Source organism: Rhincodon typus, chromosome 14 (assembly GCF_021869965.1).
Source record: "Rhincodon typus isolate 14 chromosome 14, sRhiTyp1.1, whole genome shotgun sequence".
Classification (NCBI taxonomy): domain Eukaryota; kingdom Metazoa; phylum Chordata; class Chondrichthyes; order Orectolobiformes; family Rhincodontidae; genus Rhincodon; species Rhincodon typus.
Window position 1 is genome coordinate 69,780,588 of NC_063345.1, and position 26,274 is coordinate 69,806,861.

Consider the following 26,274-nt stretch of genomic DNA (forward strand, 5'->3'; position numbering starts at 1 on the left):
AAAAGGATCGGCATATGAATAGGAAGGGTTTAAAGGGGTATGAGCCAAATGCTAGCAAATGGGCCTGGATTATTTTAGGGTATCTGGTTGGCATGGACGAGTTAGACCTAAGGGTCTCTTTCCGTGCTGTACATTTCTATCACTCTGTGATTCGATAACAGCCTATCTATATTCCCTTGTATATTCTTTGTGTCATCCTCACCATTTGCCTTCCAGCTATTTTTGTATCATCTGCAAACTTGGCCACAGTGCATTCACTTTCCTTGTCCAAGTCATTAACACAGAACATAGAACAGTACAGGATAGTATAGGCCCTTCGGCCCACGATGTTGTGCCGACCTATTATCCTATTAAGATCAAACTACCCTGCATGCCCTACATTTTACTATCCTCCATGTGCCTATCCAAGAGTCGCTTAAACATTCATTGTAAATAATTATAACCTCAGCACTGACCTGTACAAAGAGAGATAAAGAAATAATCACCATCTTATGCAAAAATGTGACTCATTACCTGTGGGAAATGCACCTGGTAACACACACGTATACAATCAGAAGGAGACATGATGCTAGCTAACATATATCTTAATCCATCCCCAAGAGCAGACAGAAATGGTCCTCTGTTCAAACTCCACAGAAAAGACACAAATTGAATTTTCAGCACAAAACAGTCTTATGACCTGTGCCATCTTTTATTTCACTTTTCTGCTGGTTTGATCTTTTCTGTCATCTCTCCACTCTATGTTCAGTCAACAGCCACTCACAGCTCTGCTTGTCCCATCCTCACCTCTCTTATTGCATCTCGGTTTCTACTTGTATCATCAAATCACCTGGCCTCTGTCCTATCACAGACCATCCCTCTTTTTGCTGCTCTCCCTCCTCCTATCCCTTGCTCACAATGTGCTGCATTTCTAATTTCCCTCAGTTCTCAGGCTCACATGCAAAGACCTACAATGTTTGCCTGAATTTTATCTGTGGGTGGGGGAGGATATCTGTGGTGGGGTACAATCACAGTTCAATGTCAGGCAGAGAGGGCGGTAGTAATTTAGGGTTGGCAGGAAGGGGATATGAGTAAGGACATCTCCATAGAGGTGTTAGGGACTTTTCAGGATGTGGATTCACTAGTCCTACACCTCAGGAAATCAAGCCATATTGATCACTCTCTCAGCCTGACCAGCTGTGAACTTGCTATTATTGTCCAGTCTGATGGTTTAGGGTGCTTGAGACCTCTTGTCAACCCTGAAGGCTGCTGACCACATACCACATAGATCTCCAGATGGTCCGTGGCATAAACCACATGTAAAAGGGCCATATGCCCAATCTCATCTTTAAGGCAATAGCCATTGCATGCTTGCTGCTTCCACATGGCATTGACCTGTGCTCCCTGGAGAGGTACAGTCTTCATAGACACTGGTGTGAAGACATTTCAACAAAGCTGAGCCTGTGGTGATACACCCTTTGCACTGGGTAGTACTTTCAATGCCCCAATGTCCTCAACATGTTCACTATACTCACCCTATGTGGCTCTATCTCATCTCTGGAGCTGCCAATGTCTCAAAGCATTGACCCAGTATTCAACTGATGCCTCCACTGCAATGAGACCATCAAGAACCTGGTGTTGTCTTCAATGGCTGGATCTCAGTGACACATTTCTATTCACAACATTCCACTTTGGACTTTCACTGGGCAGTGCCTTCAGATTCGGGTCAAGTTGTTTATCCAACACAGAGAGCCTGGAAGCAGCTCCGCAGCCTTGTCTAAAAGTCCAATTCACAATCAGCTGTCACTGAGATCTCAGTGTAGCTGAAGGGGTAGGACGCTGAGCCTCCAGGCATGCTGTGCCTGGTTGGTAAATACAACAAGCAAGTATGTCCGAAATGTATGTGGCAGTTCGTTGTTTGATTGGCATTAATCACCTGACTACTGCTGCCCTGTCAGCCAATGAGACAGCCAGTAGGCCATGAAATTGGAGTCGGCGGGGGGGAAGGGGGTTGGGCCAATACAGGCACTTCATCAGCATCTTGTGGTATTGATATCATGAGCTAGGCCAGCATTCATTGTCCTGGGAAAGTGGTAGTGAGCTGCCTTTTTGAACTGCTGTAGTCCTTGGAGTGCAGTGCTGTTAGGGAGGGAGTTCCAGGATTCTGAGAAAAGTATTGAGGGTGATGAAAGGTATAAAATTAACATATATTAAGATATTAAGATTAGAATTTGGATTTCAAAATAAAAGCAAGTAGGTTTCAGTCACATTTGTGAAGTGTTTTTTTTTAAAGAGAAAAATAAGGTCAGAGAATCCTTCTGGAATAGTGACCTAATTCTAGCATTTGTCAAAAAGGAAGTAACAGCAGTGGATCCACAGGTCCATGCTCACAGCAATGCGCCAGCATCTCCTTGCTAATCAACAACACCTTCAGGTTGCCAACCATTTTAACTCCCCCTCCCACTCCCTGGGTGACATGTCCATCCTGGGCCTCCTCCAGTGCCGCAATGATGCCACACGCAAACTGGAGGAGCAACACCTTAAAATCCAGCTTGGGAGCCTACAGCCCGTTGGCCTAAACATACAATTCACCAGTTTTAAAATCTCCCCACCCCTGGGCTCATTTCCACACCCAAACCTTCCTCTCATTCCGCCTCCTGTTCACCTCCAGATGGAACCTGTCCATCTTCTTCCCCACCTATCCACCCTACCTTTCCCACTGACCAATCCCCACTAGCCCCCCACCTGCATCCACCTATCACCACCTCATGTACCTCTCCCAGCCTGACTCCTTGACCTGACACAACCAGTCCATCTTCTCTCCCACCTACCTGCCCCACCCATCCCACTGACCAATCCCCACCACTCCCTACCTGCATCCACCTATCACCATCCCACCTACTTTCCCTAGACCTACCCCTCCTCCATTTATTTCCCAGGTCCCTTCCCCCTCCCCAGTTCTGAAGAAGGGTCCCATCCCAAAACATTAACTTTCCTACTCCTCTAATGCTGCCTGACCTGCTGTGTTCCTCCAGCTCCACACTGTGTTAGAGTCTGACTCCAGCATCTGCAGTTCTTGCTATCTCCAAGAAACTGTAGCCCCCTGTGGTGTTAACGGAAGGATATTTATAGTGTTGGATTTACAACAGGCAGTGTAAACATTTAAGGCCATTCACACTTGTTTTCTCTTCAGAAGCTATTTCCTGGGTCTGCATATTTTTAAGATGCATAGATGGCCTTTAGTAGAGTGATGTGCTCTTCCTGTCAGATGTGGGAGATTAGAGAGAATTTCAGTGTTCCTGAGGATTACGTCTGATTGGTTGTGAAACGTATTAGATCACATGGATTAGTTGCAGTAACAGTTAGAGGCAATCAGGAATTTACAGGAGCCAGGGGATGTGATGGATGGCAGTTTCAGGAAGGTAGAAAAACCGCAGATATAGTCAGAAAATGGGTTATCTCTAGGAAAGGTAGGCAAGTAGTGCAGGAGTTTCCTGTGGCTATCCCCATCACAAACAACTATGCTGTTTTGGAAGATGTAGAGGGTGATGGACTCCCAGGGGATTGTAGCACTGACAGCCAGGTTTCTGGTACTGAGACTAGATCTAATGTAACGAGGGGTTTGTCAAATTCCAAGCAATCGATTATCATAGGGGATACACTAATTAGAGGCACAGATAGAAGTTTCTGTGGTTGACAATGAGACATCAGAATTAGGTGTTGCCTCCCAGGTGCAAGGGTCAAGGAAGTGTCTCAAAGACGGTGCAGAATAAACTCAAATGGGAGAGTGAACAACAGGAGATCATGAGAAAAGAGATCAGACTGAGGCTGGTGAGGTTGAAAAAAGGAGCAAGTCAAACAGTCAAAGCAGGCAAGAGTAAGGCAGAGAATGAGGTAGTACTGATAAATTAAAACTGCATGTATTTCAATTCAAGAGGCCTGACAGGTAAGGCAGATGAACTCGGGGCATGGTTGGGAACATGGGACTGGGATATCATAGCTATTACAGAACTGTGACTCAGGAATGGACAGGACTGGCAGCTTAATGTTCCAGGGTATAGATGTGATAGGAAGGATAGACAGGGGCGGAAGAGAGGAGGCAGAGTCACGTTTTTGGTCAAGGATAACATTATCGCTGTACTTAGGGAGGATATTCTGGTGAGTACTTTCAGTGAAATTATGTGGATGGAACTGAGAGATAAGAAAGGGATGATCACCTTATTGGGACTATACTGTAGACTTCCCAATAGTCAGTGGGAAATTTAGAAGCAAATTTGTAAGGACATCTCCGTTATCTGAAAGAATAATGGGGTTGTAATAGTAGGGGATTTTAACTTTCCAAACATAGACTGGGACTGCCATAGTGTTAAGGACTTGGATGGAGTGGAATTTGTTAAGTGTGTACAAGAAAATTTTTTGATTCGTATGTGGATGTGCCTACTAGAGAAGGAGCAAAACTTGTCCTTCTCTTGTGAAATAAATCAGGGTAAGTGACTGAGGTGTCAGTGGGGGAGTACTCTGGAACCAGTAATCATAATTCTACTAGTTTTAAAATAGTTGCGGAAAAGAATATACCTGATCCAAAAGTTAAAGTTCTAAATTGGAGGAAGGCCAATTTTGAAGGTATTAGGCAAGAATTTTCTAAAAGTTGATTGGGAGTGGATATTCGCAGGTACAGGGTCAGCTGGTAAGTAAGAAGTCTTCAAAAATGAGACAATGAAAATCCAGAAGAGGTATGTTCCTGTTAGTGTGAAGAGCAAGGCTGGTTGGTGTAGGGAATGCTGGATGACTAGAAAAATTGAGGCTCTGGTGAAGGAAAAGAAGGAAACATATGTCAGGTTAGACAGCAGGGATCGAGTGAATCTCTAGAAGTGGCAGTATGAGTGTACTCAAGAAGGAAATCAGGAGGGCAAAAAGGGGACATGAGAAATCTTTGACAAGTAGGTTAAGGAGAATTGAAAGCAATTCTTCAAAAATATTAAAGAAAAAAGAGCAACTAGGCAGAGAATTAGGCCCTCTAAAGTTCAGCAAGGCCACCTATGTGTGGAACCACAGAAGAAGGATGAGATACTGAATGAGTATTTTGCATCAGTTTACAGGGAAAAGGATATGGAAGCTAGAGAACTTGGGGAAATAAACAATGATATCTTGAAAAATGTTCATATTACAAAGGAGGGAGGTAGTGGGTGTCTTAAAACACATAAAGGTGGATAAATCCCTGGGATATGATCAGGTGTACCCCAAAACTTTCTGGGAAGCTGGGGAAGTGGTTGCTGGGACTCTTGCTGAGATATTTGTATCATCAGTAGCCACGGGTGAGGTGCTAGAAGACTGGAGGTTAGCTAACGTGGTGCTATTATTTAAGAAAGGTGGTTAAGAAAAAAGCTAGGGAACTATAGATCAGTGTATAGATCAGTGAGGCTTGGCATCAGTGGTGGGTAAGTTGTTGGAAGGGATTCTGAGAGACAGGATTTACATGCATTTGGAAAGGCAAGGACTGATTAAGGATCGTCAACATGGCTTTGTGTGTGTGAGATCATGTCTCACTAACTTGATTGAGATTTTTGAAGAAGTGATGAAGAAGATTGATGGAAGCAGAGCCATGGATGTTGTCTATATGGACTTCAGTAAGGCATTCGACAAGGTTCCACATCATGGACTGCTTAGCAACGTTAGATCACATAGAATACAGGGAAGACGAGTCACTTAGATACAAAATTGGCTTGAAGGTAGGAAACCGAGGGTGATGGTGAAGAGTTGCTTTTTGGAGTGGAAGCCTGTGACCAGTGGTGTGCCGCAAGGATCAGTGCTGAGTCCACTGCATTTTATCATTTATATAAATAATTTAGACATGAATATAAAAGGTATGGTTAGTATTTTGCAGATGACAGCAAAATTGGTGGTATAGTGGACAGTGAAGAAGGTTACCTCAGAGTACAAAGGGACCTTGATCAGACGAGCAAATGGGCTGAGGAGTGGCAGATGAAGTTTAATTTCGATAAATATGAGGTGCTGCATTTTGGTAGGGCAAATCAGGGCAGGACTTATACACTTAATGGTAAGGTCCTGGGGATTGTTGCCGAACGAAGAAACCTCGGGGTGCAGATTCATAGTTCCTTGAAAGAGGAGTCATCAGTCGACAGGAATATGAAGAAGGCATTTGGCATGCATTGGTCAGTGCATTGAGTATAAGAGTTGGGAGGTCATGGTGTGGTTGTAAAGGACATTGGCTGGTTACTTTTGGAATACCGTGCGCAATGCTGGTCTCCAGAATTAGGAAAGATGTTGTGAAACTTGAAAGGATTCGGAAAATATTTAAAGTATGTTGCCAGGTATGGAGGGTTTGAGCTATAGGGAGAGACTGAATAGGCTGGGGCTATTTTCCCTGAAGCGATGGAAGCTTTAGAAGTTTATAAAATCATGAGGGGCATGGATAGGGTGAATAGCCAAGGGCTTTTCTCCAGTGTAGGGGAGTTCAAAACTGGACAGCATTGTTTTAAGGTGAGAGGGGAAAGATTTAAAAGGAATCTAAAGGCCAACTTTTCCATGCAGAGAGTGGTGCCGTTTTTATGAATGAGTTGCCAGAGAAGGCAGTGGAGGCTGACACAATTACAACATTTAAAAGGACTCTAGATGGGTGTATAAACAGGAACGGTTTAGAAGGATATAGGCCAATTGCTGACAAATGGGACTAGATTAATTTAGGATATTTGGTCAGCATGGACAAGTTGGATCAAAGGATCTGTTTCCATGCTGTACATCTCTATCACTCTATGACTCTAAGAATCTAGGATTAAGCAGATTTTGTTTTTTAAATTCAGTTCAGAAACCATCAGTATTGAACTTTGAAACAAGTTTAGTCGTTCTGCTCAAAGGAGTTCAGGGCAGTTCAAAGAATCAGTTACCTCGGTGGAAGGGTTTAGTTTAGGAATCCTCGAAATGAGAGTTTCGTTAGACATATTTTATTAGAGCTGAGAAAGTTTAGGCTATCAGATTTGTGTAATGTTCATGTCAGCAGATTTGGAAAATTATTTCACAGTCCGCATGAAAGTAACTGTGAGGTGACGGTTAAACAGAAAAATAAAAGTAGGGGTATCAATTTTCTGAATTTCAGTCTCAGATGGATGGTGTCAGGAAAAAAATGTTGAAATTTTGTTTTGCTGTGTGACTTAAGATCCTGCAGTTTTCTTTGTTGAGATAGCTTAATTTTTATCTTCTTCTTTTACGTAATGAATACCTGTACTGTCCTGAAGAAAAATCTGCTACCTCATGTAACCACCATGGTAATTAACTAAACAAAAATAAAAGCCAGGTTCATTCTGGGATCTGACTTGCCCAGTACTATCATTAACTGGGGTCACAATGAGATTGATACAGCTGTAGTTTTGGGAGATTCTGTAAAAGTAGCAGAGCATCTTGCAGAAGATTGGTTCATTAGCTGAACAGCACTCTGGGACATTTGTGGTCACAAATACGTACCATAATTTCCTAGCTTTCATTATCTTTCAGGTGAGAGAGCAGGCTCCAATGTATAGCCTGAAAATGGGTTGGGATATTGGAGCAAGCAACTTGACTGTAGCTAACGTTTCAATCCCATGTAGTTGGAAAATCTACAGTCCCGATGCCAGTTTCTCTCAATCTCTCCCTCTGTCTGTCTGTAGTGTGCTGTCACAGGGTGACACTTAACTACAGTTCCCCCAGACCTGAAGGTGCCAATCTCCATTTAGCACCATTGCTGCATGGTGAGTATCTGGATTATTGCTCAGCACTGTCAACCTTACCTGCACACAAGGAAGCACCAGTTATAGATGATAGGCAAGGTGATGATGGTCAGCCAGTGGTAATACATACTGTCAGCTGGGTCCAGCACAAACACTGACCGCTTTCTGTAAAATGAATAGGACCATGAAATCAAACAGGTGGAAGGACAGTTCCATGTGAGCAGAAACAATTCAATATTCACAGCATCCACATTCCCAGATAAACAGAGTTAGTTGGTGGGGGCAGCCAGCTCACTGTACAATAGCTGCCTCACGCTGTGTATCGTTCAGTGAACATTCAACTCATTGTAAGAGACCTGGAGCCGTCTGACTGACCAGGAGTAATTTGTTATATTACTTTAACAGCTTTCATGAGTTACTTGCCTTTTAGTTTGGGGTTGGCCCTCCTCTTGGGCAATGGTGCTACTCACTCTGCTGACCACTGTCCGTAGCTCGGGTCCCCGAAATCTCTCCAGGAAGGAGTCAGGCCTTGGCTCCTGTTGCTGCAGACTCCTGTGGGCCCAGTCCCTCAGGACAACAACCAGATGAACAATCCTGAGAGTGAGATACAGAGAAAATGAGGGGTTAGAGAGAGATTTACACTGGCGAGTGAGGCCTACAGAGAGAGATTAAATCAGAGGGAGTGAGTGGTTAGAGAGAGTTTAACACAGAGAATGTTAGGTACAGATTAACATACAGACAGAGTGAGGGGCTACAGGGCAATTAACAAAGCAAGAGTGAGAGTTTAGAGACAGATTAACAGAGAGTGATGAGTTAGAGAAAGATCAATATACATAGAGTGAGTAGTTAGAGAGAGATTAAACTGATAGTGTGAGAGGTTAGAGAGAGATTGACACAGTGACAGTGCTGGATTAGAGAGACATCAACAGGGAGAGATTGAGGTTAGAGAGAGATTAACACAGAGAATGAGGCATTTGAGAAAAATTAACACCAGAAGAGTGAGGGGTCATTCAGAGATTAACAGAGAGAGTAAGCGTTAGAGAGAGATTAACTGATTATTTTGTCATTGCAGGCTAATTCTGAGTGTCTGGTGTTAGACCAGCTGACATTGATGACTGTCAGTGTGGTTATACAATCCCTCAGAGCTCATTGCAGTTATTGAGATACTAGAGGCATTGTGCTTAGTGACAACGGCACGCAATTCATGAGTGAAAAATTCAAGTACTTCACAAAGAATTGAGAAAGTAATTGGCAGATATCATCTCAATCCCATCAACAATCAAATGGAAAGGCTGAGGTATCAGTAAAAGTCACTAAAAGAATCATAAAGAAATTGAACAATCCAGCACAGACTAGTCCAAGACAATCTTGGAATGGAGAAACACACCTACTGAAGGCATAAATTAATCCAGTTCAAAGACTGATGTTGCATCATACCCAAGACATTCTTCCAATAGCAAATAAAACTAACGAAGCCAGAAGTAGTGGCAGGCATGAGTGAGAAAATCAAAGTGAAATGACCAAAAACCAAATATCACTTCAGTAAAATTGTCAAATTAATGCCAAAGCTGAGCACTTCAGAGCCAGTCACAACGCAAACACTCACAACAATTGTCAGCATATGTGCCAACCTAGGACCAATGTTGAAGAATTGTCACCTCGATTCTAGGAGGTGATGACCAGATACTCTTTCAATAACCTCAGACATCTGCATACAACCTGAGAAGCTGTATCTTCACCACACACAGCCTATCAGAAGGAAGTTATATCAACCTCTGCATAAAGTATGGAACAGCCTTCAGTCCCAGAGGCCCAGCAATGGAAATGAATCAGTATCAACAGTTATCATGGCAGCAGTACTTGCCACAAGAATGAAAAATACTGCTTTCTGGGAATGAGGAAATACCAGACAAATAGCCAATAACAATGCAGATGCAAATCATTTGAAGACCTGCATCATTTAAAGACTATGCATGCAATACATGTGCAAACTGATGGAAGTGGTACTGTCAAAAGTTAGCAGACTGTTTTCCTAATAAATAGACATTTTGTTTGGGACCATATTTATTGGGTAATTTGAAACAACAAATGATAGTGTTTTTGTTTTTTAATAGAAAGGGGGAATGTATGGAGAATTACAATTGTAGTTAGTGTACTAGCTGACTTCTTGTAGTTGTGTGATATCTACCTCTGCCTTTGTGAGCAGTCTGGGGCAGCCATTACACACCAATTACTTGAAACACCTTATGTGAATTGCATGTTGCCAGTAGGAATTTAACTACACCTGCCTCTGGGTTTTCCTAGTCTCTTCAGGCTTCCATTACTTCATTATGCCAGAATGAAGCTTATAAAGGAGCAAGTTTTGAATTGCATTCTGCAAGGAAATTATCCTGGTCAGGTGGAACTCCCACAAGGTGACTGATCACAGGTGGGTGCCACACGAGTCAGTGAGTGTGAATGAGAGATAGAGACCTAGATCTAATGTGGGTGACAGGTCTTAACTCAGGCCCCCCACCTAACCATTGCTTCTGTCAGGGACGTTGAGTAAATTAAGCACCACTCAGGCACATAACCAGCCAATGTCAAATCCCACCCGGCAATCACTTCCAGCCAAGAGAGTTTGGCAACTCTACATTGTCAGCAATGCTCCTGGGAGTCATGGCTGCTGCTGGTATTGCTGCAGAGACATAACCAGGGATTGGCCTTTGGATCATTTAACACAGGTGAGTGAAGGTAGAATGGGTATCAGGGGTAGGATGGTGATGCGGAATGGTAGGAGGCAAGAGCAGGAGACTGGCTGTCAGTGTTCCCACCCCTCCACGTTCCCAAAGCCAAAGTTTCAACCAGACTGTAATGGCTGAACTATGTTGCACCTTGAGCAGGTCTAAGGTGACCAGTTCAAGGGTGAGTGGGTCAAGGGTGAGCAGGTAAAGTGTGAGAGGTTCAAGGGTGACTGGGTTAAAAGTCTGAGGGTGAGGACCTGTGTGTGATCCGACTGCAGTGTTGTCCATGAAGACTTGTAGCTCAGTGACCTGGGCACTTGATTATTCTCTTTACCTGGACAGTGCCCCTTGTCCTCGGAATGAATTCCGGGAGAGCAGACCTCCTGGGTCAAGAGCAGCTACTCTGTGCAGCTCAGAGCTTGTATCATCAGAGGCTGATGCTGTTCTGTAACAAAAATGAAACATAACATCATTGATTCATTCCACATGGGTCAGAAAGGCTGATCCATCAAGACTGTGCCAGCTCCCAGTGAAGCAATCCAGTTAGCCCCATGCCCTCACTCTGTCCCCAGAATCCTGTATTTTCTATATGTCCCCATTCAATTTGCTTTTGAACTAATTCATCCTTTTCAAAGCCCACATGGGCAGCAATTCTTTTAGAAGCAGTGAGAGGGAGAATTTGAGACTGACCAATGTTGAAAATCTTTTGAGTTAGGAAAATTCTACCTGACAACAGACATCTGGTTTAGTTGCAGCGTGTTATAAAGCTGTAAGTACCAGGGCAGCTGAAGCAAACAGAAAAATTCCAGAACTTGTTTATAGAAAGCATCTCTTATTCTCTCTTTTCTTGTGAGAAAACGATAGAAAAATGAAGAAAGCTTAAAAGGAAGAATTCTAATAAGAAAAGACATAGGTCCATCCAATCAACCATCTAATTGAAGAACGGCCATCACTTTACAAACAACAGTGCATCATCGTTGCACAGATCAAAAAGACTGTGAGAAAAATAACTTTCCAGCTTGTTTGATCTTTTAATTTTTGGCATTTTGTTTACCTTGTCTATATTCCTTTATCATCCATAGTATTTTGTGTTAAAATGTTTGTCTTTGTCTGTCTTAATGATAATTGAGTGGGTGAGTATTTGAGGCTTTGAAGGGGTATAGTTTAGTTAATATGTCCTACTGGCTTCAAACATATCCCCAGGTTCCTCTGTGCCTGCACACATTTTAGAATTGCATCATTCTGTCCATACTGAGTCTATCACATCTGCCAAAATGTATCACCTCTCTTCCCTATGTTAAATTCAGTCTGTCTCTTGTATGTCTATTCTGAAGGTCTATCAATGTTATGCAGTTATCAAATAAAAGCAATATTTTGGAGATGCTGGAAATCTGAGGCAAAGACAAAGGCAAAGTGGGTGATAGAGAGGAGTTACAAGGAGGTGGTCACACCCCAGGTACAGGAAAAAGGTAGCTGGGTGACTGTCAGTAAGGGGAAAGGGAATAGGCAGACAGTGCAGGGATCCCCTGTGGCCGTTCCCGTCAGTAATAAGTATACCGTTTTGGATACTGTTGAGGAGGACGACTTACCAGGGGAAGGCCATAGCGGACAGGTCTCTGGCACTGAACCTGACCCTGTGGCAAAGAAGGGAAGAGGGGAGAATAGGAGAGCAATTGTAGTGGGGGATTCAATAGTAGGAGGCGCAGTCAGGCGGTTCTGTAGACGCGAACGAGATGAAAGGATGGTATGTTACCTCCTGGGTGCCAGGGTCCGTGATGTCTCAGATCGTGTCTTCAAGATCCTTAAGGGGGAGGGTGAGCAACCAGCAGTCATGGTACATATCGGTACCAATGACATAGGTATGTCATTGTCCACTATGGCCTTCCCCTGGTAGGTGTCCCCCTCAATAGTATCCAAAACGGTATACTTATTATTGAGGGGAACGGCCACAGGGGATCCCTGCACTGTCTGCCTATTCCCTTTCCCCTTCCTGACAGTCACCCAGCTGACATAGGTAGAAAAAGGACTGAGAAAGTGAAAAACGAGTACAGGGAGTTAGGTTGGAAGCTGAAGTCCAGGACAAACAGGGTAGTTATCTCTGGATCACTACCAGTGCCATGGGATAACAAGGTAAGAAATAGGGTGAGAGTGCAGCTAAACACGTGGCTACAGGGCTGGTGTAGGAGGGAGGGCTTCCATTATGTGGATAATTGGAGCACATTCTGGAGAAGGTGGGACCTGTACAGTAAGGATGGGTTGCACCTGAACCGGAAGGGCACAAATATCCTGGGAGGGAGGTTTGCTAGAGCTGTACAGGATTGTTTAAACTAGTTTGGCAGGGGCTGGGGAACCGGATTTATAATTCAGAGGATGAGGTATTCGGCCTTCCAACAGACACAACAGGGAGTGAGGTGGTTTATAAAGAAATGCGGTCGATGGAGCGTAATTGCGGACACCGAGATGGTTTGAGGTGTGTAAACTTCAATGCTTGAAGTATCAGAAATAAAGCGGATGAACTTAGAGCATGGGTTGGTCCTTGGAACTACAATGTTGTGGCCATTACAGAAACTTGGGTAACTCAGGGAGAGGAATGGTTGTTGGAAGTTCTGGGATTTAGATGCTTTAAAAGAAATAGGGAGGGTGGAAAAAGAGGTGTGGGAGTGTCATTGCTAGTCAGGGCGAGTATAGCAGCCACTGAAAGGCAGTTCAAGAATGATATGTCGACAGAGTCAGTTTGGGTTGAGGTCAGGAACAAGAAAGGAGCAGTCACTTTGCTGGGGTTTGTTTACAGACCCCCTAATAGTTGCAGAGAAGTAGAGGAGCGGATTGGGAGCCAGATACTGGAAAGGTGCAGAAGTCACAGGGTTGTAGTTATGGGTGACTTCAACTTTCCAAATATTGATTGGAAACATTTTAGTTGTAATAGTTTAGATGGAGCAGATTTTGCCCAGTGCGTTCAGGAAGGATTCCTAACACAGTATGTAGATGGACCAACACGAGGAGAGGCCACTTTGGATTTGGTGCTTGGTAACGAATTGGGCCAAGTGTTGGACCTGTTGGTAGGAGAGCATTTTGGCAGTAGCGATCATAACTCTGTTTCTTTCACTATAGTCATGGACAAAGATAGGTACATATGGCAAGGTAAAGTTTATAATTGGGGGAAGGGTAATTACAATTCAGTTAGGCAAGAACTGGGTAACATAAATTGAGAACAGATGCTGTCAGGGAAGAGCACCATAGAAATGTGGAGATTGTTTAAGGAATGCATACTGCATGTGCCCGATATGTTTGTCCCTAGCAGGCAGAGAAGATGCGGTCAAGTGAGGGAGGCATGGTTCTCGAGAGAGGTCGAACGACTGGTTAAGAGGAAGAAGGAGGCTTATGTAAGGTTTAGGAAAAGAGGAACGGAAAATGCTCTGGAGGGATACAAGTTAGCCAGGAAGGAGCTGAAGAAAGGGCTTAGGAGAGCTATAAGGGGGCATGAGAAAACCTTGGCGGATAGGATCAAGGAAAACTCCAAGGCTTTTTCCATGTATGTGCAGAACAAGAGAATGACCAGAGAAAGGGTAGGGCCGATCAAGGATTGTAAAGGGAATTTGTGCACAGAGCCTAAAGAGATAGGAGAGGTCCTTAATGAATACTTTTCTTCAGTATTCACAACAGAGAGGGACCTAGTCGTAGAGGAGGACATTGTGAAACAGGCAGGTAGGCTAGAGGAGGTTGATGTTAGTAAAGAAGATGTGCGAGGAATTCTGAGGAGTTGAAGATAGATAAGTCCCCCGGGCCTGATGGGATTTATCCAGGGATTCTATGGGAAGCGAGGGATGAGATCACAGGGCCTTTTGCGATGATCTTTTCGTCCTCACTATCCACGGATATAGTGCTGGAAGATTGGAAAGAGGCAAACATCATTCTCTTGTTCAAAAAAGGGAACAGGGATAACCCTGGAAATTACAGGCCAGTTAGTCTTACTTCAGTGGTGGGCAAATTATTGGAAAGGGCTCTGAGAGACAGGATTTATGATCACTTGGAAAGGCACAGTTTGATTCGTGATAGTCCGTATGGATTTGTGAGGGGTAGATCATGCCTCACAAACCTTATTCAATTCTTTGAAGAGCTGACCAAACACGTGGATGAAGGTGGAGCAGTGGATATGGTATACATGGATTTAAGTAAGGCGTTTGATAAGGTTCCCCATGGTTGGCTCAGGCAGAAGGTAAGGAGGCATGGGATAGGGGGAAATGTGGCAGATTGGATTCAGAATTGGCTGACCCTTAGAAGACAAAGGGTGGTAGTGGACGGAAAATATTCAACATGGTGCTCAGTTACGAGTGGTGTACCACAGGGATCTGTTCTGGGTCCTCTTCTATTTGTGATTTTTGTAAATGATTTGGATGAAGGAGTGGAAGGGTGGATTAGTCAGTTCGCGGACGATACGAAGGTGGGTCACGTTGTGGACAGTGCGGAGGGCTGTTCTAGGTTACAAAGGGACATTGATAGAATGCAGAGCTGGGCTGAGAAGTGGCAGATGGAGTTTAACCCTGAAAAGTGTGAGGTGATTCATTTTGGAAGGACAAACTTGAAAGCAGAATATAGGGTTAACGGAAAGATTCTTGGCAGTGTGGAGGAGCAGAGGGATCTTGGGGTTCATGTTCACAGTTCTCTGAGAGCTGCCACCCAGGTGGATAGAGTTGTTAAGAAGGCATATGGTGTGTTAGCTTTCATTAAAAGAGGGATTGAGTTCAAGAGCCATGAAGTTATGCTCCAGCTATACAAAAGCCTGGTTCGGCCACATCTGGAGTATTGTGTCCAGTTCTGATCACCTCATTACAGGAAAGATGTGGAAGCATTGGAAAAGGTGCAGAGGAGATTTACCAGGATGTTGCCTAGAATGGAGGGAAGGTCTTACGAGGAAAGGTTGAGAGAGCCAGGGCTTTTCTCTTTAGAACGACGAAGGATGAGAGGTGACTTGATAGAGGTGTACAAAATTATCAGAAGTATAGATAGAGTTGACAGCCAGAGACTTTTTCCTCGGGTGGAGGTAGCTTTTACGAGGGGACATAGTTTTAAAGTGAAAGGAGGTAGATATCGGGGAGACGTCAGAGGTAGGTTCTTTACTCAGAGAGTGGTAGGGGCGTGGAATGCATTGCCGGAGAGGGTAGTGGAGTCGGCCTCATAAGGGGCATTTAAGCGGCTATTAGATAGGCATATGGATGATAGTATAAGGTAGGGATGGAGGTTAGATAGACCTTAGATTTAGGGTAAAGTTCAGCACAACATCGTGGGCCGAAGGGCCTGTACTGTGCTGTACTGTTCTATAATCTGTGTTCTAAGGCAGAAAATGCTGGCTCAAAAAGATTCGCAGCATTTCAAGACAGTGAAGTAGAGTTAATGTCTCAAGTTTGATATAACTCTTCAGAAAAATAAACAAATTTTATCTGCTAAGATTTTCCCAGTTTTCCTGCTTTTATTGCATTTGTAGACCATCAGTATCATACTTACTCGGATAAAGGGGGAAACTTGTGCTTAGAGGCAGAGGATGTAGGCAAGATCCTAAATGAGCACTTTGCATCGGAGAAGGATATGGAGGACAATGAAATTTGTGTGGACCATACTAATATGCTAGGGCATTTTGAGATCAAGAAAGAAGTGGCGTTGGGTCTCTTCAACAGCATTAAGGTGGATAAGTCCTCAGGGCCTGATGGTATCTATCCGAGATTTTTGACAGACACAAGAGAGGAGATTTCCAGGGCCTTTATGAAGCTGTTTGTATCCTTACCAGCCACTGGAGAGGTCGTGGAAGACTGGCAACTGGCTGATGTTGTTTCTGTGTTCAAGAAGGGAAATAGGGATAATCCAAAATGGAAAGTCTTCACATCAGTTTTTGTGAAGCTATTGGAGAGATTTTTTAGGGACAGGATTTCCACACATTTGGAAAAGCATGGCTTAATTAGGGACAATCAGCATGGCTTTGTGCAGGGTAGGTCATGATGTACTGACTTGATTGAATTTTTCGCAGAGGCAACAAAGGTGATCAATGAGGGCAGAGCAGTGGATGTTGTCTACATGGATTTTAGTAAGGCTTTTGACAAGGTCCCTCATGGTAGGCTCATCCAGAAGATTAAAATGCATGGGATCATGGTACCTTGACTGCATGGATTCAGAATGGGCTTGTCCATAGAAGGCAGAAAGTAGTGGTGGTAGGATGTTTTACTGGCTGGAGGTGCGTGACTCGTGATGTTCCACAAGGATCCATACTGGGACCCCAGCTGTTTCTGACGTGGGTGAAAATGTGGATGGTTGTGTTTGTAAGTTTGCAGATGATACAAAGATCGGTGGAGTTGTGGATGGTGTAGAAGATTGTCAAAGAATACGGCGGGATATGGATCAGTTGCAGATATGAGTGGAGAAATGGCAGATGGATTTTAATCTGGATAAGTGTGAGGTGCTGCACGTTGGGAGATCAAATGTTAAGGAAAAGTATACAGTTAATGGCAGGATCCTGAAGAGTATTGATGAACAGAGGGATCTTGGGATTCAAGCCCATAGCTCCCTGAAAGTGACCAGGCAAGTAGATGGGGTGGTTGGGAAATGTAGTACAAGAGTCAGGATGTCATGTTGCAGCTTTATAAGACTTTGCTTAGGCACACTTATAGAGTATTGTGTTCAGTTCTGGTTGCCACGTTACAGAAAGGATGTGGAGGCTTTGGAGGGGGTGCAGAAGAAGTTTACCAGGATGCTACCTGGATTGCACGGTATGAACTATAAGGAGAGGTTAGAAAAACTCAGGTTCTTTTCTCTGGAATGGCAGAGGCTGAGGGGAGACGTGGTAAAATTATGAGATGCATAGACAGTGTTGACAGTCAGAATCTTCTTCCCAGAGTTGAAATGTCCAAAATTAGGGGGCATGCATTTAAGGTGAGAGGGAAGAAGCACAAAGGAAATGTGAGGGGCAAGTTTTCTTAAACAGAGTGGTAGGAGTCTGGAATACACTGCTGGGGTGGTAATGGAGGCAGATACAATTGTGGCGTTTAAGGTACTTTCGGATAAGCAGATGAATATGCAATGAATGGAGGGATAAGGACCAACGACAGGCAGAAGGGACTGGTTTATTTGTTTTTCTTTATTCGTTTATGGGATGAGGGCGTCGCTGGCTAGGCAGCATTTATTGACCAACCCTAATTGCCCAGAAGGCAGTTAAGAGTCAACCACAGTTCTGTGGGTCTGGAGTCACATGTAGGCCAGACCAGGTAAAGGATGGCAGTCTCCTTCCCTAAAGGACATTAGTGAACCAGATGGGTTTTTCCAACAATCGACAATGGATTCACAGTCATCATTAGGCTCTTAATTCCAGATATTTATTGAATTCAAATTCCACCATCTGCCATGGCGGGATTCAAACCCGAATCCCCAGAACGTTGTCTGGGTCTCTGGATTAACAGTCCAGCGATAATACCACTAGGCCATCACTTCCCCTTTTTTTTGAGACAAGCATATGCCACAGGCAGGATCAACCAGGTAATTCAGCACCATGTTCATCTGAGGACCGGAAAAGGAGTTTAGTAGCAAAGACAGTTGAGGAACAATGGCAGACAGGTAAGAAAATAATTTGTCACTCACAGCAAAGACATATTCCAATGAGGAAGAAGGATTCTAGGAAGGGGATAAGCCAATTTTGGATAACCAGGGAAATGAAGGATAGCTTCAATTGAAAGAAAAAAGAATAAAATGTAGCAAAGATTATTGGCAAGCAGAGAATTGGGAAAGTTTTAAAACCAACAAAAGATGACTACCAAAAATAATAAAGAGGGAGAAAATACACTTTAAGGGCCACTTCCTCTGGCAATTCATTCTGCATATGAACCACCCTTTGTGTGAAAAAGTTGCCATTCAGGTCCCGTTTAAATCTTTCTCCTCTCACCTTATAAATATGCCCCCTAGTTTTGAATTCCCCTTCCCTGGGGAAAAGACCTTTGCTATTCACCTTATCTATGCCCCTCATGTTTTTATTATGGGAGAGTCTAGGATCAAAGGGCATAATCTCAGATTAAGGTTCACACATTCAAAGCAGAGATGAGGAGGAATTTCTTCTCTCTGAGGCTAGTGATTGTTTGGAATTCTTTACTGCAGGGAGTTGTTGAGGCTGGATCATTAAGTGTATTGAAGGCTGAGATAGACAGATTTTTAATCAGTCAGAGAATCAAGGGTTATGGGGGGGGACAGTGATGAACTTAATGGCCTACTTCTGCTCCTATGTCTTATGGTCACTATGTTCCCTTCATAAATGCTGGCTGTTATGCCATGAAAAAGTTTTGCAGCAACCTTGGATACAGCAATTTGAAACATTTTAAAAACCTCCAGCCTATCATCCATCACTTCTACTGATACTTTTAATCATTTTCATTCTTAGTAACACAGAACTCATTATGTTCTCTCGCATCACCCGATTTGATCCTAAAAATCCTGACTTCCTTTTATTACCCACTTACTATTTACATGCCACTAAATGATTTCAGCATTCCATTTATACCTATCTATCCTCATATTGTCTCTTTGCCAGCATTATTTTCCTGTACATTTCAGCTCTTAACCTCTTGGCTTTGACCTGGTTCACACTTGAAACATTTATCTGATGTAATAAAATAAACAAAGGTATATATAATTTCTAGAGCCCTGGTTATCTAAGGAGCCCTGGCTTTGGCTCCTTCACCTGTTGCCCACGTTGAAATGTACACAGCCTATACCCGAAGCAACTTCTTCTTAAACAGCCTTTTGCCCCATTATAGAGTTTCCTATCAATCTCTGATTCTACATTGCTCTCGCTGAATCCCTTCACATCCCACTGAAGTTAGTCCTCTTCCAATGTAGATGTTCTACCTTAGATTAAATAAAAACCAAAAGAACTGCAGATGCTGTAAATCAGGAACAAAAACAAAGTTGCTGGAAAAGCTCAGCAGGTCTGGCAGCATCTGTGAAGGACAAAACAGAGTTAAAGTTTCGGGTCCAATGACCCTTTCCAGCAACTTCTATTTTTGTTCCTAATTTACAGCATCTCCACTTTCAGTTTTTCACAGAATTTAGTGTCCTGCAGAAAGGATCCCTAGAACTGGAGTGAATTTTTAAAAAAATAATTCTACACTTACAAGTTGGTAGAAGTTTGGAATATCAATTACCGTGTGGTAATTTGTGCATAATTAATGATTAATTTTACATCTGACATAGAAGTACTATGTTTCTTTCAGCAGAATAGGAACTGGGCAGGACTGTCACCTGCAGTGAGTGAGATATCATAGCATAATGGAATAGGCTTCGGGCGAATAGTGACCCTGTTTCCATGGATTTTAAAAAACAAAGAACTGTGGGTGATGAAGATCTGGAAAGAAAACAGAAATCGCTCTAGAAACTCAGCAGGTCTGGCAGCATCAGTGGACTTGAAACATTAACTTAATTTTGATCCACAGATGCCGCCAGACCCGCATAGTCTCCCTAGTAATTTCTGTGTTTGTTCCGTGGATTTTATGTTTGGGGAATTAGACCAAAGTGAGAGTCAATGTATGTTGGACTCATACCCCAGTCAGAGTTGGTGTGTTCAGCCGAAATATATGAGTGAGAGTCAGACAATGTGTGACTCATATCCCAGAGAGAATTAGTGTGTGTGATAGACATATCCCAGCCAGTCAGTGTGTGGGGGATCAATATTCCAGTGGGAGTCAGTGTGTGTGATAGACATAACTCTGTGGAGGTAGGTTTGTGTGGGACGCAGTGAGAGTCAATGTGTGTAGAATCTATACCCCAATTAAAGTCATGGTGTGTGCGACCACCTGTACCCCAGTAAGAATCAGTCTATGTGGGAACCATACCCCAGGGAGAGTTAATGTATGTGGAATTCCTAAATGTAACCCTTCCTGTGATTTGCTCATTGTGGAGTATTGTGTCTCGCCTGTTTACAGCCATTGTCATGTTCACAGTATACAATGCACAAACCTTCTGACTCCATTCTCCAATCTCTCAATTTCCTCTTCTGTTGCAGTTTTCACAGAGAGCTGATGAGCTGACAGGTTATTCATTTGTCGGGCCATGTGTGGAACAGTCCACCTATCTGCGTGAAACAGAGAAACAATGTTAGAATTTGTGCTGGTAAACCGGTACCATTGAACTGGGAGCAATAGTAAAAACACCAGCTGTCACTGTCTTGTATTCACCTCCCACATGCTTCTGCACAATGCCACTAAGTAACTCTGCTTCCAATAGAGTGGGTGAGTCAGAGCCAGGTCTGCCTTTCACCTGAGACACTGCCTTGACAGCTGGCTTGAAAGCAGGTTGGGAGTTGAGTGAGTGATCTTTCTGCCCTGCTGTGTACTGCCAAATGTTCACTTCTTGACGGCTATATTGGATGGTTAAATTGTTTTTCTGCTTTTCCTATGCTGTTGGAGAATCAACCGTGGGCCTGACTTTTGCCACCTCTGTTCCCTCTTCCTCATGATCCTCTGTGTAAATTTCCCTGACTGCAGACCCAGTCTCAGATCTAGTTTATGCACTCTTTTCACAGGCACAATGTGCTAATCCTGTAAGCAGTTTTTACTGCTGCCCAGTGAGCCATTTGAGGGCCTTTGCTGACATGTGCAGCCAATGACCATTGTGGGAGACCTGGCCTGACACAGCTGCCATTGAACAGAGTGAGTTAATCATGTACCACCACAGCCACATCAGGGTTCGCCAGTTTTATCTGCTACTGTTCCTACTGTATACAGTCACTGTGAGTCTCTCTGACTCTGCAGACACTCTCCATAGAGACTTATGCTGTAGTAGTATAAACAAGAAGTATGATTTGATTGGTGACTTTGTAGCTTTGTGGCTGTTGACTTGCTCGCCAAGCTGGTAAGTTTGTTTGCAGATGTTTCGTCACCATACTAGCTGACATCATCAATGCGCCTCCGGTGAAGTGTTGGTGTTCTGTCCCGCTTGCTATTTAAGTGTCTTGGTTTGCTGGGGTGGGTGGCATCACTTCTGGTTTACCTGAAAAGCGTAGTCCGCCGATACCTACACAACAGATCACAACAGGAAGACACAACACGTCCAGAGACACTAGACATCCCACCATAAATTAAGGACATATCTGAAATGACCACCAGATTACTCCACCCCCTAGGAATCATGGTAGCCCACAAACCAACAGCTACACTACGACAGCTACTGATGAGAATAAAAGAATCCAACAACCACAACTAACAGAACTAATGTTATTTACAAGATACCATGCAAAGACTGCCAAAAATATTACAGAGGACAAACTGGAAGGAAACTAGCCATCAGAGATTCACAAACACCAACTAACCACCATTTCAATACACATGGACAAAGAGGGACACCAGTTTGACTGGAACAACATAGCTAGGACAAGCCAACCAAAGACACACACAAGAATTATTGGAGGCCTGGAACTCAAATCAGACTCCATTAACAAACATGTAGAGTTGGACCCTGTATACCAACCACTGAGAAACGTATCTGGAAGTGATGCCACCCACCCTAGCAAACTGAGACACATAAATAGCAAACGGGACAGATGCTTCACTGATGTTTCACCAGAGGTACACTGATGATGTTAAATAGTATGGTGATGAAATGTCTTCAGACAAGCTTACCAGTTTGGCAAACAAGTCAAAAATCACATCAACAACCTGAGCTACAAATCTTCTGAAAAACATTGTAGCTTTGTATCCAAGCATAGTTTATCCAGATAAAAGCAAAAATGTTGTAGATGCTGGAAATCTGAAGTGAAAAGAGAAAGTGTCGCAAACTCAGCAGGTCTGGGAGCATCTGTCGAGAGAGGAATAGATTGAATGCCTTGTGTCCAGTATGACTCCTCTTTAGAACAGAGGAAGTTGGAAAATGGTGGCTTTTGCTGCAGACAGAGTGGGAGGAGGAGCAAGTGGGACACACGGTGAGGGTGCTCAGAAACAAGGTCAAAGGGATTGATAATGGTGATGATAGTGCTGCAAAATGGGTTTAAACGGTAGGTGTGTAAAGAAGAAAATGGATCAACTCTGCTGAGGACAAAGTCAACAAGACATGACCAGAGGAGGGTGGTGGGGTAAGAAAAATGAAGGACACAGGGCATGCTCTAAAGTCGTAGAACTCAATATTAAGTCCTCAAGGACTCCAGCAGGAAACAGCCAGCAAATACATCTGCCCCTCCCCGTCACTGTGAGCATTCTAAAAGGACTGTTTGCTCTGTGACACACTGGTCCACTTCTCCATCATTGCTAACACACCCCCATTACACTTTGCTGTGTAACCAGAGAGAGTGTAACACTTGCCCATTCACCTCCTCTGTCCTGACTGTCCAAGGCCCCAAACACACCTTCAGGTGAAGCAGCATTTCACTTTTAGTTCTTTCAAACTAGACTACTGTATTCGCTGATCACAATGCGGGCTCCTTTGCAATGGTGAGACCAAACATTTTCTGGTTAACCGCTTTGTGGAACATTTCCATTCTGTCGATAGGAGAGATCCTGCCCTCCCAATTGCTTGCCATTTCGATAAACCACCTTGCTTTCATTTGAACATTTCTCACCTGGGCCTGCTGTCATGTTCCAACAAAGCACAATATCAGCTTGATAAATTACACCTCATATTCCGCTCAGGCACTTTACAGCTTTGAGGTCTCAACACTGATGAAGCAACTTCAGAACATGGCCTCTCTCTTCCATTTTGATCACAACCCACATACGATGCTGTCACCCACTCCCCAGCCTTGTTGATTTTGGTTTAGGCAGGTGAACTCTTGTTTTCCTTTTGTCACCTCCATTTACCTCTATTTTATACCTCTATCTCTACTTCATCACCATTATCTCTCCATTTGTCTTTTGATCCTCGGCATTCTTATCATTTTTCCCACTCAGTCCGTCTCCCCCTCTGTCCACAGTGTAAAAAAGTATGATTTTAAAGCCCCTTTCAATTCTGAAGAAGAATCATACTGGACTCAAAATGTTAATTCTGTTTTTCTCTGTCCCCAAATCCTGCCAGACCTGCTGAGTTTCTCCAGCAGTCTGTGTCTGTGTGTTCCAGATTGTCAGACAATTTCCTGAGTAATCCTTTCCCACTGGCTTCTCTCCAAAGCATCGTCTCCACACCATCAGTGGAAGCTGCATTGACAGCTTGATGAAAATTGTATCGAATCAGTGCTGGGGTGTTAAACTTGCCAGTCTTAGCACCTTAAGACATATTTAAACAGTGACAACCATTATTTAGCCTGAACGGGTTAAATGTATGTGTTAAAGCTCAGCTCTCAAACAGGTATCTTAGGTTTGTACAACATCCATTCAATATCTGTTTTTCACCCCCAGCCGATGTTTTACCACAGTGAGGAGGCCTATTTCAGAGATTAATCGGTAATGTGCTCATCTGATGCATTTGGTTCAAAGTGTGGTTTGAGCACGTAGTTTTGGTTTTATTTACTGGTAAAATAATTTGAATTGACCAACTGAAATAATTGAAGTGACCAGGAAGGGGCAGGGCGGTAGACATAGTCTATTTGAATTTTAGTAAGGCCTTTGATAAGGTTCACATGGTAGGCTGTTCTGGAAGGTTAGATCACATGCAATCCAGGGAGAGCTGGCAAATTGGATACACACTTGACTTGATGGTAGGAAGCTGAGGGTAATACTGAAAGGATGCTTGTCTGACCAGAGGCCTGTGACTAGTGGTGTGCCTCAGGGCTCGGTGCTGGGCCCATTGCTGTTTGTTATCTATATCAATGAAATGGATGAGAATGTACGAGGCATGATTAGTAAGTTTGGAGATGACTCTAAAATAGGTGGTACCGTGGACAGTGAGGAAGGTTATGAGAAATTGCAGCAGGATCTTGATCAACTGGGGAAGTGGGCTGAGAAATGGCAAATGAAGTTTAATATAGACAAGTATGAGGTGTTCCATTTTGGAAAATCAAATCCAGGTAGGAGCTTCATGGTGAATGGTAAGGCCTTAAGGAGTGTGGTGGAAGAGAGGGACCTTGGAGTTCAGGTGCACAGTTCTCTGAAAGTGGAGTCACGGGTAGAGAGGGCAGTGAAGAAGGCTTTTGGCGCACTGGCCTTCATAGTCAGGGCATTGAGTATAAAAATTGGGAAGTTATGACACAGTTGTGCATGACGTTGGTGAGGCTGAACTTGGAGCATTGTGTTCAGTTTGGTCACCTTACAACAGGAAGGATGTTATTAAACTGGAAAGAGTGCCGAAGAAATTCACAAGGTGTTGCCAGGACTCAAAGGACTGAGTTATAGGGAAAGGTTGGATAAGCTAGGACATTTTTCTTTAGAGCATGGGAAACTGAGAGGAGATCTTATAGAATTGTATAAAATCATGAGAGGCATGGAAAGGGTGAATACACTTAGTCTTTTTCCCAGGTTTGGGGAATCAAGGACAAAGGGCATCAGTTTAAGGTAGGAGGGGAAAGAATACATGGGAATCTGAGGGGCAACTTCTTTACACAGAGGGTGTTACACATATGGAATGAGCTGTCAGCAGAAGTGGTTAATTCAGGTACATTAATAACATTTAATTGCATTTGGACAAATACATGGATAGGAAAGGTTTAGAAGGATATGGGCCAAGTGCAGGGAAATGGGCTTAGCATGGATGGACATTTTGGTCGGCATGGACCAGTTTGGGCCAAAGTGCCTGTCTCTTTGCTGTAGGACTGTATAATCCTATGACTCCCTATGACTCTAAATTGCCTGGGGGCAGAGGTGGTTGTAGTGGCCATCACTAAAGAGAAGGTGCTGGGGAAACTAAAAGGTCTGAAAAGGATAAATAACCTGCACTAGATGGACTATACCCCAGGGTTCTGAAGGAGATAGCTGAGGATATGTTTACTGATTGACACAGAATAAAATGTTGCAAAATGGCTCAGAGAGATGGGGAGAGTGTGCACAGGCTCTTGGGCTGGATTGGAGGTCCCAACATAGTCAGCGAGATGTCCCGAAATTGGAGGAGGGAATCCAATTCTCCTCATCCTATTGTACTACCTGTGCTATCTTCTGCAGGACCTGGTACCTCTTTGCCTGGCTTCCTTTACTTCTCCACATCCTTCTCCAGAGCAACTTAGCAAGATAGCCATGAACAAGCCCTTCTACTGCTAATTCCTACAAGATTCCCAGCACGATGGCATGACACAGCACTCACTGTTTTCCAGAAAATTTCAAAAAAAGTATTGAGTGATGATGAAGTTTTGACAAAGAGTCCAGAAAGTTTTCTGTCATGTTCTAGGGCTCCCCTTTATGACCACAGCAGAGAGTCCATGCTGAGAGATAATGAACCTTTTACACAATGGTCAAAATCCTCTGCAACACAGTGCTTACTCCCAATTAGCTGGCCACTACTGGGGACTTGTTTTGGTGGAGGCCTCTCCCACTTACTGACCAGCCTTGTCAATGACAGAAAATGGCCATTAGTGGCAGCTTGCTGTTTGAGTGCTCAGGAGAGTCGTTCCTGGCACCAACAAAAGAACAGGTACAGATTAAGATGGAGTCTTGCACTAAACATAGGTTAAACTTGTATTTCAGACCAAAATATAACCAGAGGGTAGTTACAACCTGAACTGTCTAGGGACAAATTAATCCATCTATACTATTTTCCATGTATAGTGGAATATAACAATACAATCAGCTTGCAATGCCCAGTCATGTGCTTTCTGCTGCTTAGGTGAGTAATAAAAGCATTAACTTGAGGCATAGTCTTCCTCACATTGTATTTATTAATTACAAATTCCAGTGCTTTTCAGCAAAGATAACAAGGTGTAGAGCTAGATAAACACAGCAGGCCAGGCAGCATCAGAGGAGCAGGAAAGCTGA

At 43.5% G+C, this 26,274-nt stretch overlaps 1 protein-coding gene across 1 annotated transcript in view; it reads right to left on the reverse strand.

The window, feature by feature from the left end:
• Positions 1-26,274, reverse strand: part of LOC109923558 (cyclic nucleotide-gated olfactory channel-like) — a 73,697-nt gene that overhangs the window by 18,079 nt on the left and 29,344 nt on the right. Inside the window, exons 2-6 of the mRNA XM_048604960.1 lie at positions 21,440-21,463; positions 20,408-20,522; positions 10,758-10,868; positions 8,120-8,294; positions 7,761-7,861 (exon numbers count right to left, since the gene is read on the reverse strand). Coding sequence (XP_048460917.1) covers positions 7,761-7,861; positions 8,120-8,294; positions 10,758-10,868; positions 20,408-20,522; positions 21,440-21,463 — 526 coding nt within the window. The remainder of the gene's footprint in view (positions 1-7,760; positions 7,862-8,119; positions 8,295-10,757; positions 10,869-20,407; positions 20,523-21,439; positions 21,464-26,274) is intronic.